At 43.6% G+C, this 12,895-nt stretch overlaps 1 protein-coding gene across 3 annotated transcripts in view; it reads left to right on the top strand.

The window, feature by feature from the left end:
* LOC109930354 (myelin-associated glycoprotein-like) overlaps positions 1 to 10,050 on the top strand; it is a 47,944-nt gene extending 37,894 nt beyond the window's left edge. For all 3 annotated transcript variants that reach the window (XM_020529871.2, XM_048603388.1, XM_048603389.1), the window contains exons 8-9: positions 5,673 to 5,734; positions 7,234 to 10,050. In XM_020529871.2, the coding sequence (XP_020385460.1) occupies positions 5,673 to 5,734; positions 7,234 to 7,368 (197 nt within the window). In that variant the 3' untranslated portion in view covers positions 7,369 to 10,050. The remainder of the gene's footprint in view (positions 1 to 5,672; positions 5,735 to 7,233) is intronic.
* The last annotated feature ends 2,845 nt before the right edge of the window (positions 10,051 to 12,895 follow it).

The following is a 12,895-nucleotide window of genomic DNA, read 5'->3' as shown; positions in this document are numbered from 1 at the left end:
CCCGACCCGAAAAGTCAACTTTCCTGTTCCTCCGATGCTACCTGGCCTGCTGTGTTCCTGCAGCTCCATTCTATCCTGAGAACGTTACCTTGGTTTCTGGATTTAACAGTCCAGTGATAATAACACTAGGCCATCATTTCCTCTCCAGAAGTCATTTACCCAACTGGGACAAATGTTTAATGAAAACTGAAATGACCGTGGATGCTGGAAATCAGAAACAAAAACAGAAACTCCTGGAAAAGCTCAGCTTGTCTGGCAGCACCTGTGGAAAGAAATCAGAGTTAACATTTCGAGTCCAGTGAAACTTCCTCAGAACGTGAACTCTGATTTCTCTCCACAGATGCTGCCAGACCTGCTGAGGTTTTCCAGAAATTTCTGTTTTTGTGTGTGAGATAAATGTTTATTCTGAACACATTGTCTAACTCATTTCACATTGCGACGATGCTGTCACTTTAAAAGGTTATTTTGTCCTGGTGTTTTTGAAGACAGATTGTAAGGCAGAAGCGCCAAGCTATCTCTAAGAAAGAAAATAATTTGTTATGGACCAAACCAGGCCCCCTCAACATATTTTATAAGATAGCCTAGGCCCTAATTTTTTCTATTTTAAAAGTAGATGTGAAATGCCATGTTCCAGATGTGAGGCAACTGGTCAAGCTAATCAATGTTAAGCAGAACACAATTTATTTAAACACTATCGTCAAAATACAAACAAAAGAAGGAGGAATTTAGAATAACTTAACTATTAGAAAACTTAACCGAACAATAGATACAGTACCTCTTACTAATTAACTGCTCCAATATAGTAACACCCCATAAACACACCCCCTGACAAAAAGGAAAATTCAGACACAGATTCTCACATGCAGTTCTCCAATCCAGGAGGAAAAAAAATCAACAGAAAATTCAGAGAAAGTGAGGCATTCACTGAAGCTTCCAACTCTTTTGGCACCTAAATGGGTTCCGCTTAAAACTAAACTCAAAAACTACAAAAAAACTAGAAAGCCAGGTCTGTGAAAAGCTGGTCACACCCAGGCTGCTTCCATTGTTCCAGCATTTAAATAAATCCCCAAGGCCTCACAAACTGTTTACTTTCTTAGAGACAGCTCAACACCTCTGCCTTACAACCTCTCTTCAAAACAGGATGACATAACCTTTTAAAGTGACAGCATTGTCACTACATATAAAGGCTCAGGTTATAGACTACAACAGACATGCCATGAATAAAATTGTGACTTCAGAATCTGACCATTGAGTGACGATTACCTTACTTCCATGCACTTGTGCCTTATCAAGTCCCCGTCTCTCTTCATTTATACACCGTTTTCAATTCTCCTCAGCTTCCCTAAGAAACCTAGACAGCACTAATTCATGACATGTAAATCAGAGCAGGTAACTCACCAAATACCTAAAGATAGTAAGAACTGCCGATACTGGAGTCTGAGATAACACAGTGTAGAGCTGGAGGAACACAGCAGGCCAGGCTGCATCAGAGGAGCAGGAAAGCTGACGTTTCAGAAATGGGGGAGGGGGAAGAGGACTCTGAAATAAATAGATAGAGGGGGAGGCGGTGATAGAATGTGGATAGTGGAGCAGATAGTTGGAGAGAAGACGGACAGGTCAAGGAAGCGGGGATGAAGCTAATAAAGGTGAGCGTAGGTTGGTAGGTTAACTAACCAACCCCCACCCCCACTTCCTACCTACTAGCCTCATCCCCGCCTCCTTGACCTGCACTTAATCTCTCCCACCTATCTGCTCCTCTGTCCACCTTCTATCATCGCCTCCACCCTCTCTCCTTATTTATTTCAGAGCCCCCTTCTCCTCCCCCATTTCTGAAGAAGGGTCCAGGCCCGAAACGTCAGCTTTCCTGCTCCTCTGATGCTGCTTGGCCTGCTGTGTTCATCCAGTTCCACACCTTGTCACCAAATACCTATCCTGGTCATCATGAGAGGAGTTTTCCTGCATGGACACCATCCAGTTACCCGAATGCCAGTTACCCGAATGCTGTCTGCCTCTGCTTGCTTTCACATTGGCTTTCTTGGCACTCACTGGCTGGCTTACAGGATGCCAGCTTCCATGAGTTTCATTCCTTTATTAGCACAGAAGGTGAGGCAGGCAGTTTGAGGAGCACTGAATAATCAAGGAGCTGAACACATCACCGTGCTAAGCCGGCATCACACTTAGAGCATGTGCCAGCTGTTTATACGGCAAACACGCTGCATGTGCTTCAAGCAAACAGTGTGAAAGTTAAAGGGGAATAGTCCTGAGTGAGGTTAATGAGGACTATGGTCAGTCAGGAGTACTTATACCTTCAGTCAAGGTTCTCATCTTATTCCAGGCAGTATCCTGGTTAAACTCTTCTGCACTCTGTCTCGTGCAAGGACACCCTATGGTGACCAGAACTGCATGCAATGTTTCAGTTGATGCCTATCCACAGTTTTGTACTGCTCCAGGATAGCTTCCTTGCCCTTGGAATTCCATACCACAGCAAAAAACGGGAAGCATTCCACATACCTCCTAACTGCCTCACCTATCTGTCCTGCTACGGTAAGGGATCTGTGAATATGCACACCAATTTTCCCCTGAACTTCAGTGCTTTCCAGACCTCCACCTTTGTGTGCTGTCTTGCCTTGTTAGTACACCCCGTGTGCACTACCTCACATGTCTCCTGTCTGAACATTGTCAGTCCAGGGGATTCACCACACTCAGTCAGGCACTTGGTCCTACCAGAGACTGGGGATCTACACCTTTACAGTCCAGGGATTGGGCCACAGTCAAGTGCAGGTTGGGGATGGTAGTGCATCAGTCAGGGTGCTGTCTGGGAGTGGGCCGATGTACCCTGCAATAAGACAAAGGGAGGGATTGAGTTTGATGCAAGTGGATGGAAGAGATGTCAATGCTGAGGACAGGAGGTGAAGTGTCCCCAGTGAGTGAGTAAGAAGTGCAGAGGTCAGAAAGGGTTTGTGGGTTGGGAATTTGAGGTGCTAAGGGACATCGAGTGGACATGATGCTTGCAATAACGAAACTGGTAGTCCACGAGGCTTGGGGAAAGACAAGCGTAGTGCCATCCAGAACAAAAATTGCTGGAGAAACTCAGCAACTCTGCCAGCATCTGAGGAGAGAGAAAGCAGAGTTAAAGTTAAAGTTAAACTAAAGTTAAAGTCAGAGTTAACTAAGTTAAAGTTCTTTAGAACTGATTGTAGCTTGGAAAAGGTTGGTATATATGCTGAAGATGGGGTCGGGTGAGGAATAAATAATAGGTGGAGATGGAGACCAGGGAGCGAGAACATCAGTTGGGGAGACTGGGTAATTGTCAAAATGAGAGAATCAGTGACTGCTGGTGACTTTTCTTTCCGATTTCCATCATCCGCAGTCCGTTAATTTTTTTTTGTTGTTATGTGTAGTGGCATAGTTAGAGTGAGTAAAAGTCCCTGAGAATATGAGATAATACAGGGAGGATAATATCATTTACCCTTGAAGAGCCTACAGAATCATTGACGTTCTTCCTGCGCTGCTGTGAGTGTTCCCGAACATGGCAGTTGTCCAGGCTGACATGGTGAAGTGGCATGGTGTCCCGTGGCAGTCCGCACGGTAAGTGACTGCCCTCCTCCCTCGTGCGGCATCCACCAGACCTGCAAGTTCCCGAATGCGAAGTGGGAACTGAGCATTCATTTCCTCCCAGATTCACCTTCGGTCAAGCACCACAGGGTGAGGACCAGCTCTTGGCTCGCTGGATCGGATTGGCCGTGCACAGGGTCTTTCAACATGGCGCCAGCAACGTGAATGCTGGGAAGTCCCATGTGGCTGGCATGCCTAACTCTCCTCCCACCCGATTTCACAGGAAAAGCGTAATGAATGAGGCAGCAAAACATTCTAAAAGTAGCTGGCAAAATACCATCTGAGGTTGGGTATTGATGGAATAAACTGGAGAGGTTGGGCATTAATAGCACAATGGAGTATGTCGCTCACTTTAATACCCTCTGCTTCTGCTTGAACACAATGAGTATCGAATTAAAACAGATATCAACTGCTAATCATAAATGCTACTCGATCAGAGGAAGTCAAGATCTGCTGAGCTGTTGGTCTCCACTTGAAACAGTGCAACACCCACCATGCTGGGTTTATTTACATAGAGGAGACTGCTCTCAGAATATCTGGTGATGTGCTTCTAGTGTAATCCTGACCAATGCATTGCACTCCACTCCTTCTGTTTGATGTGGCACAGTGGTTAGCACTGCTGCCTCACAGCCCCAGGGACCCAGATTTGACTCCACCCTCGGGCGACTGTCTGTGTGGAGTTTGCACATTCTCCCCGTGTCTGTGTGGGTTTCCTGCGGGTGCTCCGGTTTCCTCCCACAGCCCAAAGATGTGCAGGTTAGGTGAATTGGCCATGCTACATCACCCATAGTGTGCAGGCGAGGTAAGTTGGCCATTGAAATGCGGGGTGACAGGAATGGGTCTGGGTGGGATGGTCTTTGGAGGGTCAGTGTGGACCCAATGGGATGAATAACCTCTGTCTGCACCATAGGGATTCTATAAAAGCAAAGACTGACAGCTGACCTCATGGAGATCTTTAAGATTATCAAGGAGCTCAATATGGCTGGACATTAAGTGCATCGCCTTCCATTTCCTTCTCAAAATGCAAAGGAGGGGATGGAGGGCTTGGTGGTGTATGAGCCTGTAGGGTTGACTGCCAATCGGGTCATTATGAGCTGACAGGCGAATAAGGGTGACTAACTTGACCTTCGTAGGCCTCAACACTGGCAACCTGGCCAACAGCTGCTGGGTCCTAAAGCCTGCTGGTTGAGGGCTACCTCTTAGGGGATCCAGCAGTGAGAAGGCAAGTCTTTATTTTATCCCATTGTGGAGGCAATGATGACTGTGATGGGGGGGTGCAATGAGTGTCAGAAACAAGGTCAGGGTGGAAGATGGCTTTCAAAGGCTACCAGTTGATCCAATCTGTGCCTTTAATTGCCCCCAGATGGACAATTGGAGGTACCCTTCCCCCCCAACCCCAACCACCACCCCCACCGTCTCCCCAACACAACAGGCAGGTCTCCATGGTTTTCCAGTCTGGAAATGACCCCCCACAACCCCCATCTCTCCTGAACTAAGACTCTTAAGTCGTTGTTAATTGACGACTTCATGACTTTGCTGAGTTGAGAACATCAGCTGTGGACCCTCTTACCCAGTGTGTATTTGGAAATATCACAAGAATGGGGTGTGTTTCTCTCCAGAGCCAAACTTACCCGCAAATTTCTCTTTCTTGTCACCTCTAGGATAAGGAAAATTGCACCCTTATAATATGGTTCTACTGGTTAACTAGAAATCTTTGTCATGAACTCCATTTTGCTGTTGTTCTAAAAAATATAAGAGAGAAGTTCGGGGTAATCTGTTTATCCAGGGTATACTCCGAATGTAAAACATATTGCCAGACAGAATAGCTGAGGAAAATAAAATGGATACATGGAAGGGCTAGTGAAATAAGTGCATGAGACAGAAAGGAATATAAGAATATTCTTCTGGGGCTAGATGGTGTAGAACATGAGGCATCTCATGACATTCCAAACAGCAGTGCCGAGCACTTCAAGCGTGTATTTTCCCTGGGAGTGCAACAGCATGTGAGTTACCTTTTGATCTTTCCCAATTAATTGGTTGTTTTTGCATTGTCCCAGGGCAAGAGTTGGAAAGTGATTCCCAACCTGTGATCTACACTGAAGTGCAGACACCAAAAAAGGTTTGTAAAGGGGCTTCCAAAATTAAGGCGTCCTCATTTTGTTGCATGGGTGTGACACGTTTAATGCAGAAAACCATGACAACTCATTCCACAGGAGAAGGAGGCAATAATTTATACAAGGAATGGATTCTAAATTTAGGATGATTAATGGGCTTAATGAACAAGTTGGAAAGATATAGATCAAGCTATAGAGAGTTTGGGTTGGGTTGTTTAGGGAGGGTGCCCCAGATAATCAAACTGGTGAGGCAGTTGGAAGAGGAGAGTGCAGAAAAGGCTCAAAACAGATGACTGAATGCTGTGAGAGGGGATGAGGTGCAGAGGTTCAGTGGACTGAGGAGACACTTTGAAACACGGGAGAGAGTTTTAATTTCATTTTGTATGGACTGATCATGTATGTTGATGAAAGACAAAGATTCATCCAGTTCACTTCTGACCATTCTGGTGGTCACACTTAAGCTGCTAGTTTATTGAATGTGTCTGTCAATGAATAGACCAGAATTTATTTCCCATTCCACAATGCCCTAGAAAAGGTCGTGTTGAGATGCCTTTTTGATAGACTGAAGCTTTTTTCTAATTCTTTTGGATACTCGTGTCAGAATCCTCATCGTTAAATCTCAATCACAAACTCCCTCCCTAAAAAACAATGTGGGAAAACTTAAACCGCACAGACTGCAGTGGTTCAACAAGGGTCTGTCTTCTCCAGAGCAATGAGAGAGGACAATAGATGCACGCTGATCAAAATATTTTGTGATTTAAAGAAAAACTTGTACAGCAGATCAAAACCTTGGCCTGAAATGAGTAATTTGAAGGAGGAGAGAGCGATAGAGAAGATGAGAGGTTGAACAAGGTAATTTCACAGCCATGGACCTAAAGTGAAGATGCAGGCACTAATGTCAGAGTGTTCAAAATTAGGGTGCAAAATTGCTCAGAACTGGAAGAACACATGGATCAAAGGAATTTGTAAGGCTGAAGGAGGTAACAGAGATGAAGATGGATGGAGCAGTAGAGGGAATTCTGAAACAATTAAGATGATAATATTAAAACTAAGGCCATACTTTCTAGAACCAGGGGGCATAGCCTCAAAATAAGGTGGGAGCAGATTTAGGACTGAGTTGAGGAGGAACTTTGTCACCCAAAGGGTTGTGAATCTGTGGAATTTTCTGCCCAGTGAGGCAGTTGATACTGCCTCGTTGAATGTTTTTAAGGCAAAGGCAGATTTCAAAACAGTAAAGGAATTAAGAGTTATGGGGAATGGGAGGGTAAATGTAGCTGAGTACATGGGAACATCAGCCATGACCTTATTGAATCACAGAGCAGGCTTGAGGAGCCAGATTGCCTACTCCTGCTCCTATTTCTTACGTTCTTCTGTTCTTACTTGAACAACGTACATAGGTGATTGCTGGGTGAATGGGACCTTGTGCTGGTTGGGACTCAGATTTTAAAAAAAAAACAAGTTTTTTGTAACAGTTCACATTTGTTCCTCTCTCTCTCACCTGCAGACACAGGCAACTCAATCTGAGACCAGTGGCAGACGAGAAAACGAATTTGCCTACGCCAACTTGCAGCATGAATCAATTGGCCAGAGGCAAGCGAAAGCTCAGAGCGACAAAGTGGAGATCTTGGGAGCTGTGTGAAAGAATGCAGACATAATGCTGCAATCAGTTCATTAACAAGGATGACAGGGAATCGGCAAAACTGTAAATGACACTGAAAAAAATTAAGTGTGGTATTTTTTACGGGTAAAGCAATTTGGAAATGAACCCTAACCATATTTTTGTGCAATGGAAGTAAAATAGTTACAGGCTGTTAAATGTATAAAGTATCAAACCCCTTACGTGTTATGTCCACTCCTGTAATTTACTTCCTGTCATACTTCGTCACACATTCTTTCAACCCACTTTCTCCCATTGTGCCTTTTTCTCCCATCCCACCTTTCCCCTTGGTGCTTTCTCTGTCATGTGCTGCATGAAGACTCACTATTCACTTAGCATGCCAAATTCTTCCTCCCATTTTTAGTTGTATATATTTGAAGCAATACCTGCTCCAACTCACTGTGAGCAAAGCCACAAAGTATATCACATGAAAGACACAAATATATTTTATTGTAAGCTGGAACATTGAAAATTCTCGGAGACCTATTTAGATTTCAACTGATCTCCCCTGATTTTGTAAATTATAATTTCAAACAAAAAGCATTAAAATATACAAAATCTGTGTGACTAAATATTTCAGTGAGACATACGTCTAATGCAAGTATAGCCTACATGGAGAGATAGTCTTCTGAATGCAGGAATACTATGTGCAGTTTGACTCATCTGGTTCCAGTTTTTGGTTACTTTGAGCAAGCAGGACAAATAATTTGTCCTAATTCCCAGTTGTTTTCTCAAAGACACGGTGTTACTCGATGAGATTGTGCCAAAGTCGGTGAGGCCTGGTAGCATCTTTACTCTTATTCTAATCATGCCATATCTGAGTACATGATGCTAGCACTTGAGAGCAGGTGTTTCTGCAGCACCCATTTTAAAGAAACATGTAGCAGGAAATCGAAGAGTATATGTGCAGAAAAGCAAAGGCACGGCTCCTCAACACACACACCAATCAGGAACATCTCCTCTCTCTGGAAATTTTCCACAACATCCACGCTTTGGAACTTACGTCTTTCCGATTGCATGTGCTCGTACCTACATTTTCAAAATGACATAAATAAGTTTCTTGTGTCAGCCATCCCACCTCAATCTGATTGTTTGTTTTCCCCTGATCTTTAACATTGTGCGTGTTTTTTTTTCAACTATCTCTGCCTGCCACTAAACTGATTGGCTTCGTATTCTGGTGTTGCCAATGCTACCAGGGTGTTTCCAACAAGATTTAAACACAGACCCTCATCCTCCCTCCTCTGGTCGCTCACCAAGTCCACTTTCCCACGTAAACCATGATTCCGCCAGATCCATTCACTTTCCCACACAAACCATGGGAAAGTGAATGGATCTGACAGAATCATTCGTGACTGTCAATCAAACAGCCCCTTGTCCTACTGCTCAATATTCATTTTGTGGCCACGTGCACTCTCCTCATTTACTCATAGCAGTGTCCCAGAGATTAATCTTTGTTCCTGGAGAAGTCAGGACAGTGCAGGAGGGTTGGCAACTGTAGTGTGGTGCTCTACCTTTATTGCTTTCTACCCATCTTAGTCTATTCACCGAAGTACTTTCTGTCTATTTCTACTTCCTGGTATATCTGGTTATTTTTCTATATATGCCTGTGTGTTTATCTCTCTCCATTTCTGTCACTTTCCCCAATCTATCTCTGTCCCTATTTGTGGTCGTCTTACTTTCCCTTTACATCACACAATCTTTACATGTAGACGTATATCCATGTCTCTACTACTATCAGTCTTTGCCCCTATCTATCTTGCTACCTCAGTCTTTCTTTCCTTCTGTATATCATTTCCTGTATCTCATTGTTACAGCCTCTGATTTTCTCTGTTCCTGTTAACATTTTTAATTAAGAGATTAGTGTAACATTCTATAGGAGAACTCATATTAAACTAAACTCAACATCCATTTAAATAATTTCAATTAAAAGAAATTCTGCCACAACAAAAGTAGGGATAAGCCTAGAATTTTCAAAAGAAAAACTAACCAGGAAAATACAGAAACCTAAATCAGCAGATAATGTTTCAATAATGAATTAGCATTTTATCAACTCAATATTAATTACCTTAAGTTATTTTGTCTTACACTTGTTTAGATATGAAAACTGATTTGAGTTGTTCAAAGTGTTCAGAGTCTCCAGGCACTGAATCTCAGGAATGAAACATACCACCACTTCTGTGAAAAAGACGAGCATTTCACAAAAAAATGCTGTTTTAAATATTCTGAATTTGAATAATTTCAAAATGCTGGGAATGATGGTCTGGACTACAGAAAGGAAGTGGCTCATCCCTTCAGCTATACCTGGCTAGAGTGTGATACAATGAAATATAGGACATCTGTGTTTCCATGGCTGTGTTAAGCTGTACAATACGAAGCACAGTCATTTTAACTTTAGGGAGGGTGAGATTGAGTTAACCCTCTCAAGAGGAAACAATTGGATAGAGATCATAATGGGCAGCAATTCAATATCACTGTCTCCCATTGTTGCAACTATCACTTTTCTTTCTCTCACAAGCAGCCATTGATTTATTGGGAGTTGGACCCTGGGGATGTTTGGTATGTTACAGTGTCCTTTTTTTAAAAAATATATATATTTAGTGAAAATACCTTTATGGGTGTACAGCGATGGGCTTTGTCTATGAATTTCATTGTGTCCATCAAAAACTTGGAAAAATATGTAAATCGAATAATTGTGGATTAATTACTAACCAGAATATTCCACCCCAAGAAATAAATAAAGCACTTGAATTATTAGGAGTCACTGTGTTCAAAATGTGGTGTCTCTTCAAATGGAAAGTCAGTGTCATGCGTAGAATGGGTGTTCAAGAAGAGTTAAACAGCAAAAAGATTCTTATCGGATTAACCAGCTGAAGCTCAGGAGAAGCTGAACTCAATGACCCGTGCAATTCCAGATTTAATCCCTTGGGTTGCCATACATTTTTCTCGCAGCATTATACTGTGGAGAAGTTAAGAATTGCTGTTGTGACTTTCACGTCCTCTGAGCATTCCAAAGTATTTCACAGTCTATGAAGTACATTTTTGGAGTTTGACGTAAGGGGAACTGGAAGGCATTTTGAGTGCAGCAAGGTCCCACAAACAGCACTGAGGCAGGACATCAATTAATTTAGCATCCCTACGTTGTGGAAAGAGGTCATTCTGCACTGACACTCCAAACAACATGCCACCCAGCCCCAGCACCCCCACATTACCTTAATTAACCCCCCTAACTCGCACATCCTGGACAATTTAGCATGGCCGATTCACTTAACCTGTACATCCTCGGACAATGGGGGGGGATCTTGAGCACCCGGAGGAAACCCACACAGATGCAGGGAGAACGTGCAAACTCCACATGGATGGTCACACAAGGCCAGAATTGAACCAGGTTCTCTGAAGCAGCAGTGCTAACCATAGAGCCACCAAGCTGCCATTTGCTGTATAAAAGTAAAATGCTGTAACTACGAAAAGTAAAATTTCGCACATTCTGGAAACACTCAATGGCCCAGACGAACATCCTCAGAGCAAGGAAAAGAGTGAAGGAACCAAACCTGGCAATCTGAGTTGGAATTGCTATTTCTGAAGCAGAACCCTTCATATTAGATGCAATGTTTATAGGAGACATGCTTCCTCCTAACAAAACTGGTTGTATTCCTATATGTACATGTGAACATGGAGCAGGAGTTTAACATTTGGTCTTTCCAATCTTCCTTCCCTGGTTCATAAAATCACGGCTTATCTGATTATAATTTCAAGTTTAAACTCCAGCCTACCCCGATAACCTGTCACCCCCTTGCTTAACAAGAATCCACTCACATCTGTCACAAAAATATTCAAGGATCCTGCAGCTACAGCCAAGAAGACAGTTCCAAAGACTCGTGACCTTCTGAAGAAATTGCAATGTCCGATGCCTCTTTTTTACTCGTCCTGCCAAAATGAACAAACGTCTCCTTGTGAGGAGGGCATACCTGGAGAGTGCACCAGGTTCTCTACTCCCTGTCACTGTTCCTTCAGTCCTGTGGACCATTGGCTGAGGCGATGGAGAGCAGGTCTGTGCAGACCCTGAGGACGCTGGGCCTGGTTCTCCTTGGCAACCACTGCCCTGTCCATAGAGACAGACAGACAGTCACATGGCTCTCTGCACTGCTGCAGCTTCTGGGCCCTGAGGGCCATTCCCTCTCACATTCCTGCCTGCAGCTCCTGTCCCTCCCTGTGCAGGTGGATGGAGTCCCCAACTCCTGACTCCAAAGGGTCCTCTCCTGCCTGGGCCTGAGCAGGTGCCTGGTCTCTGCCCGTCCTCTGAGTGCCAGTGACCTGGGCCGTGTCTTCCTCAACCAGCTGCGGATCTGTCATGGAGAGAAATTACAGAGAATTGTGAACACAGCCTAGTCCATGATGTAAATAATCCTTCCATTCATTGACTCCATCTATACTTCCCATTGCCTCAGGAAAGCAACAAACACAATCAAAGACTCTTTCCACCTTGTTATACTCTCTTCTACCATCTTCTGTTAGTCAGAAGATACAAAAATTTGAAAACAAATACTAACAGATACAAGAACAGCTTCTTCCCTGTTATCATAAGACTTATGAATGGACCTCTCATATTTAGAATTGATCTTTTTCTACACATTCTATGTGGCTGTAACACTATACTCTGCATTCTGTTCTGTTACCCTAATGTGCATGATTTGCCTGGAGAGCACACAAAACAACAATTTTCACTGCACAAAAGCAGAAGTTGCTTGAAAAGCTGTACAGATCTGGCAGCATTTGTGAAGAGACATCAAAGTTAACATTTCAGTTGCAGTAACCCTTCCTCAGAACTGAGGGAGGAACATTCTGAGGAAGGGCCACTGCACCCGAAATGTTAACTTTGATTCCTCTTCACAGATGCTGCCGATCTGTACAGCTTTTCCAGCAACTTCTGCTTTTGTTCCTGATTGACAGCATCTGCAGTTCTTTCAGTTTTTCTTTAGTACTTTTCACTGTACTGTGACAATAATAAATCAAATCAAATCAAAAGTGAGCTGATCACCAGATTGTGTTCCCACACTCTTTAATGTTAACCTACCTCCTGAGGTGTCAGGATCTGGACTGGTCAGGAATGGAGGAGATGGCCTTGATAATGCTTCCTTAGAGTACTCTCACCGTACGTGTGTGTGTGCGTGTGTGCATGTGTGTGTTTGCACATGTGCGTGCGTACGTGAGTGAATGTGTGCATGTGTGTGTGCACGTGTGTGTGTGGTTTTTGTGTGTGTGTGTTTGTGTGTGTGTGTGTGCATGTGAATGTATGCATGTTTGAGTGTGTGTGTGTATATGTGTGTGTGTGCGCATGTGAGTGTGTGCATGTGTGTGAGTATGCATGTGTGTGTGTGAGTGTGTGTGTGAGTTTATGTGAGTGTGTGTGTGAGTTTGTGTGTGTGTGTGAGTGTGTGTATGTGTGTGTGTGTGTGAGTGCGTGTGAGTGTGTGTGCGTATGTGAGTGAGTGCATGTTTGAGTGTGTGTGTG

Source organism: Rhincodon typus, chromosome 12 (genome assembly GCF_021869965.1).
Source record: "Rhincodon typus isolate 14 chromosome 12, sRhiTyp1.1, whole genome shotgun sequence".
In the NCBI taxonomy this organism is placed as follows: domain Eukaryota; kingdom Metazoa; phylum Chordata; class Chondrichthyes; order Orectolobiformes; family Rhincodontidae; genus Rhincodon; species Rhincodon typus.
This window is presented reverse-complemented; position numbering and strand designations above follow the sequence as displayed.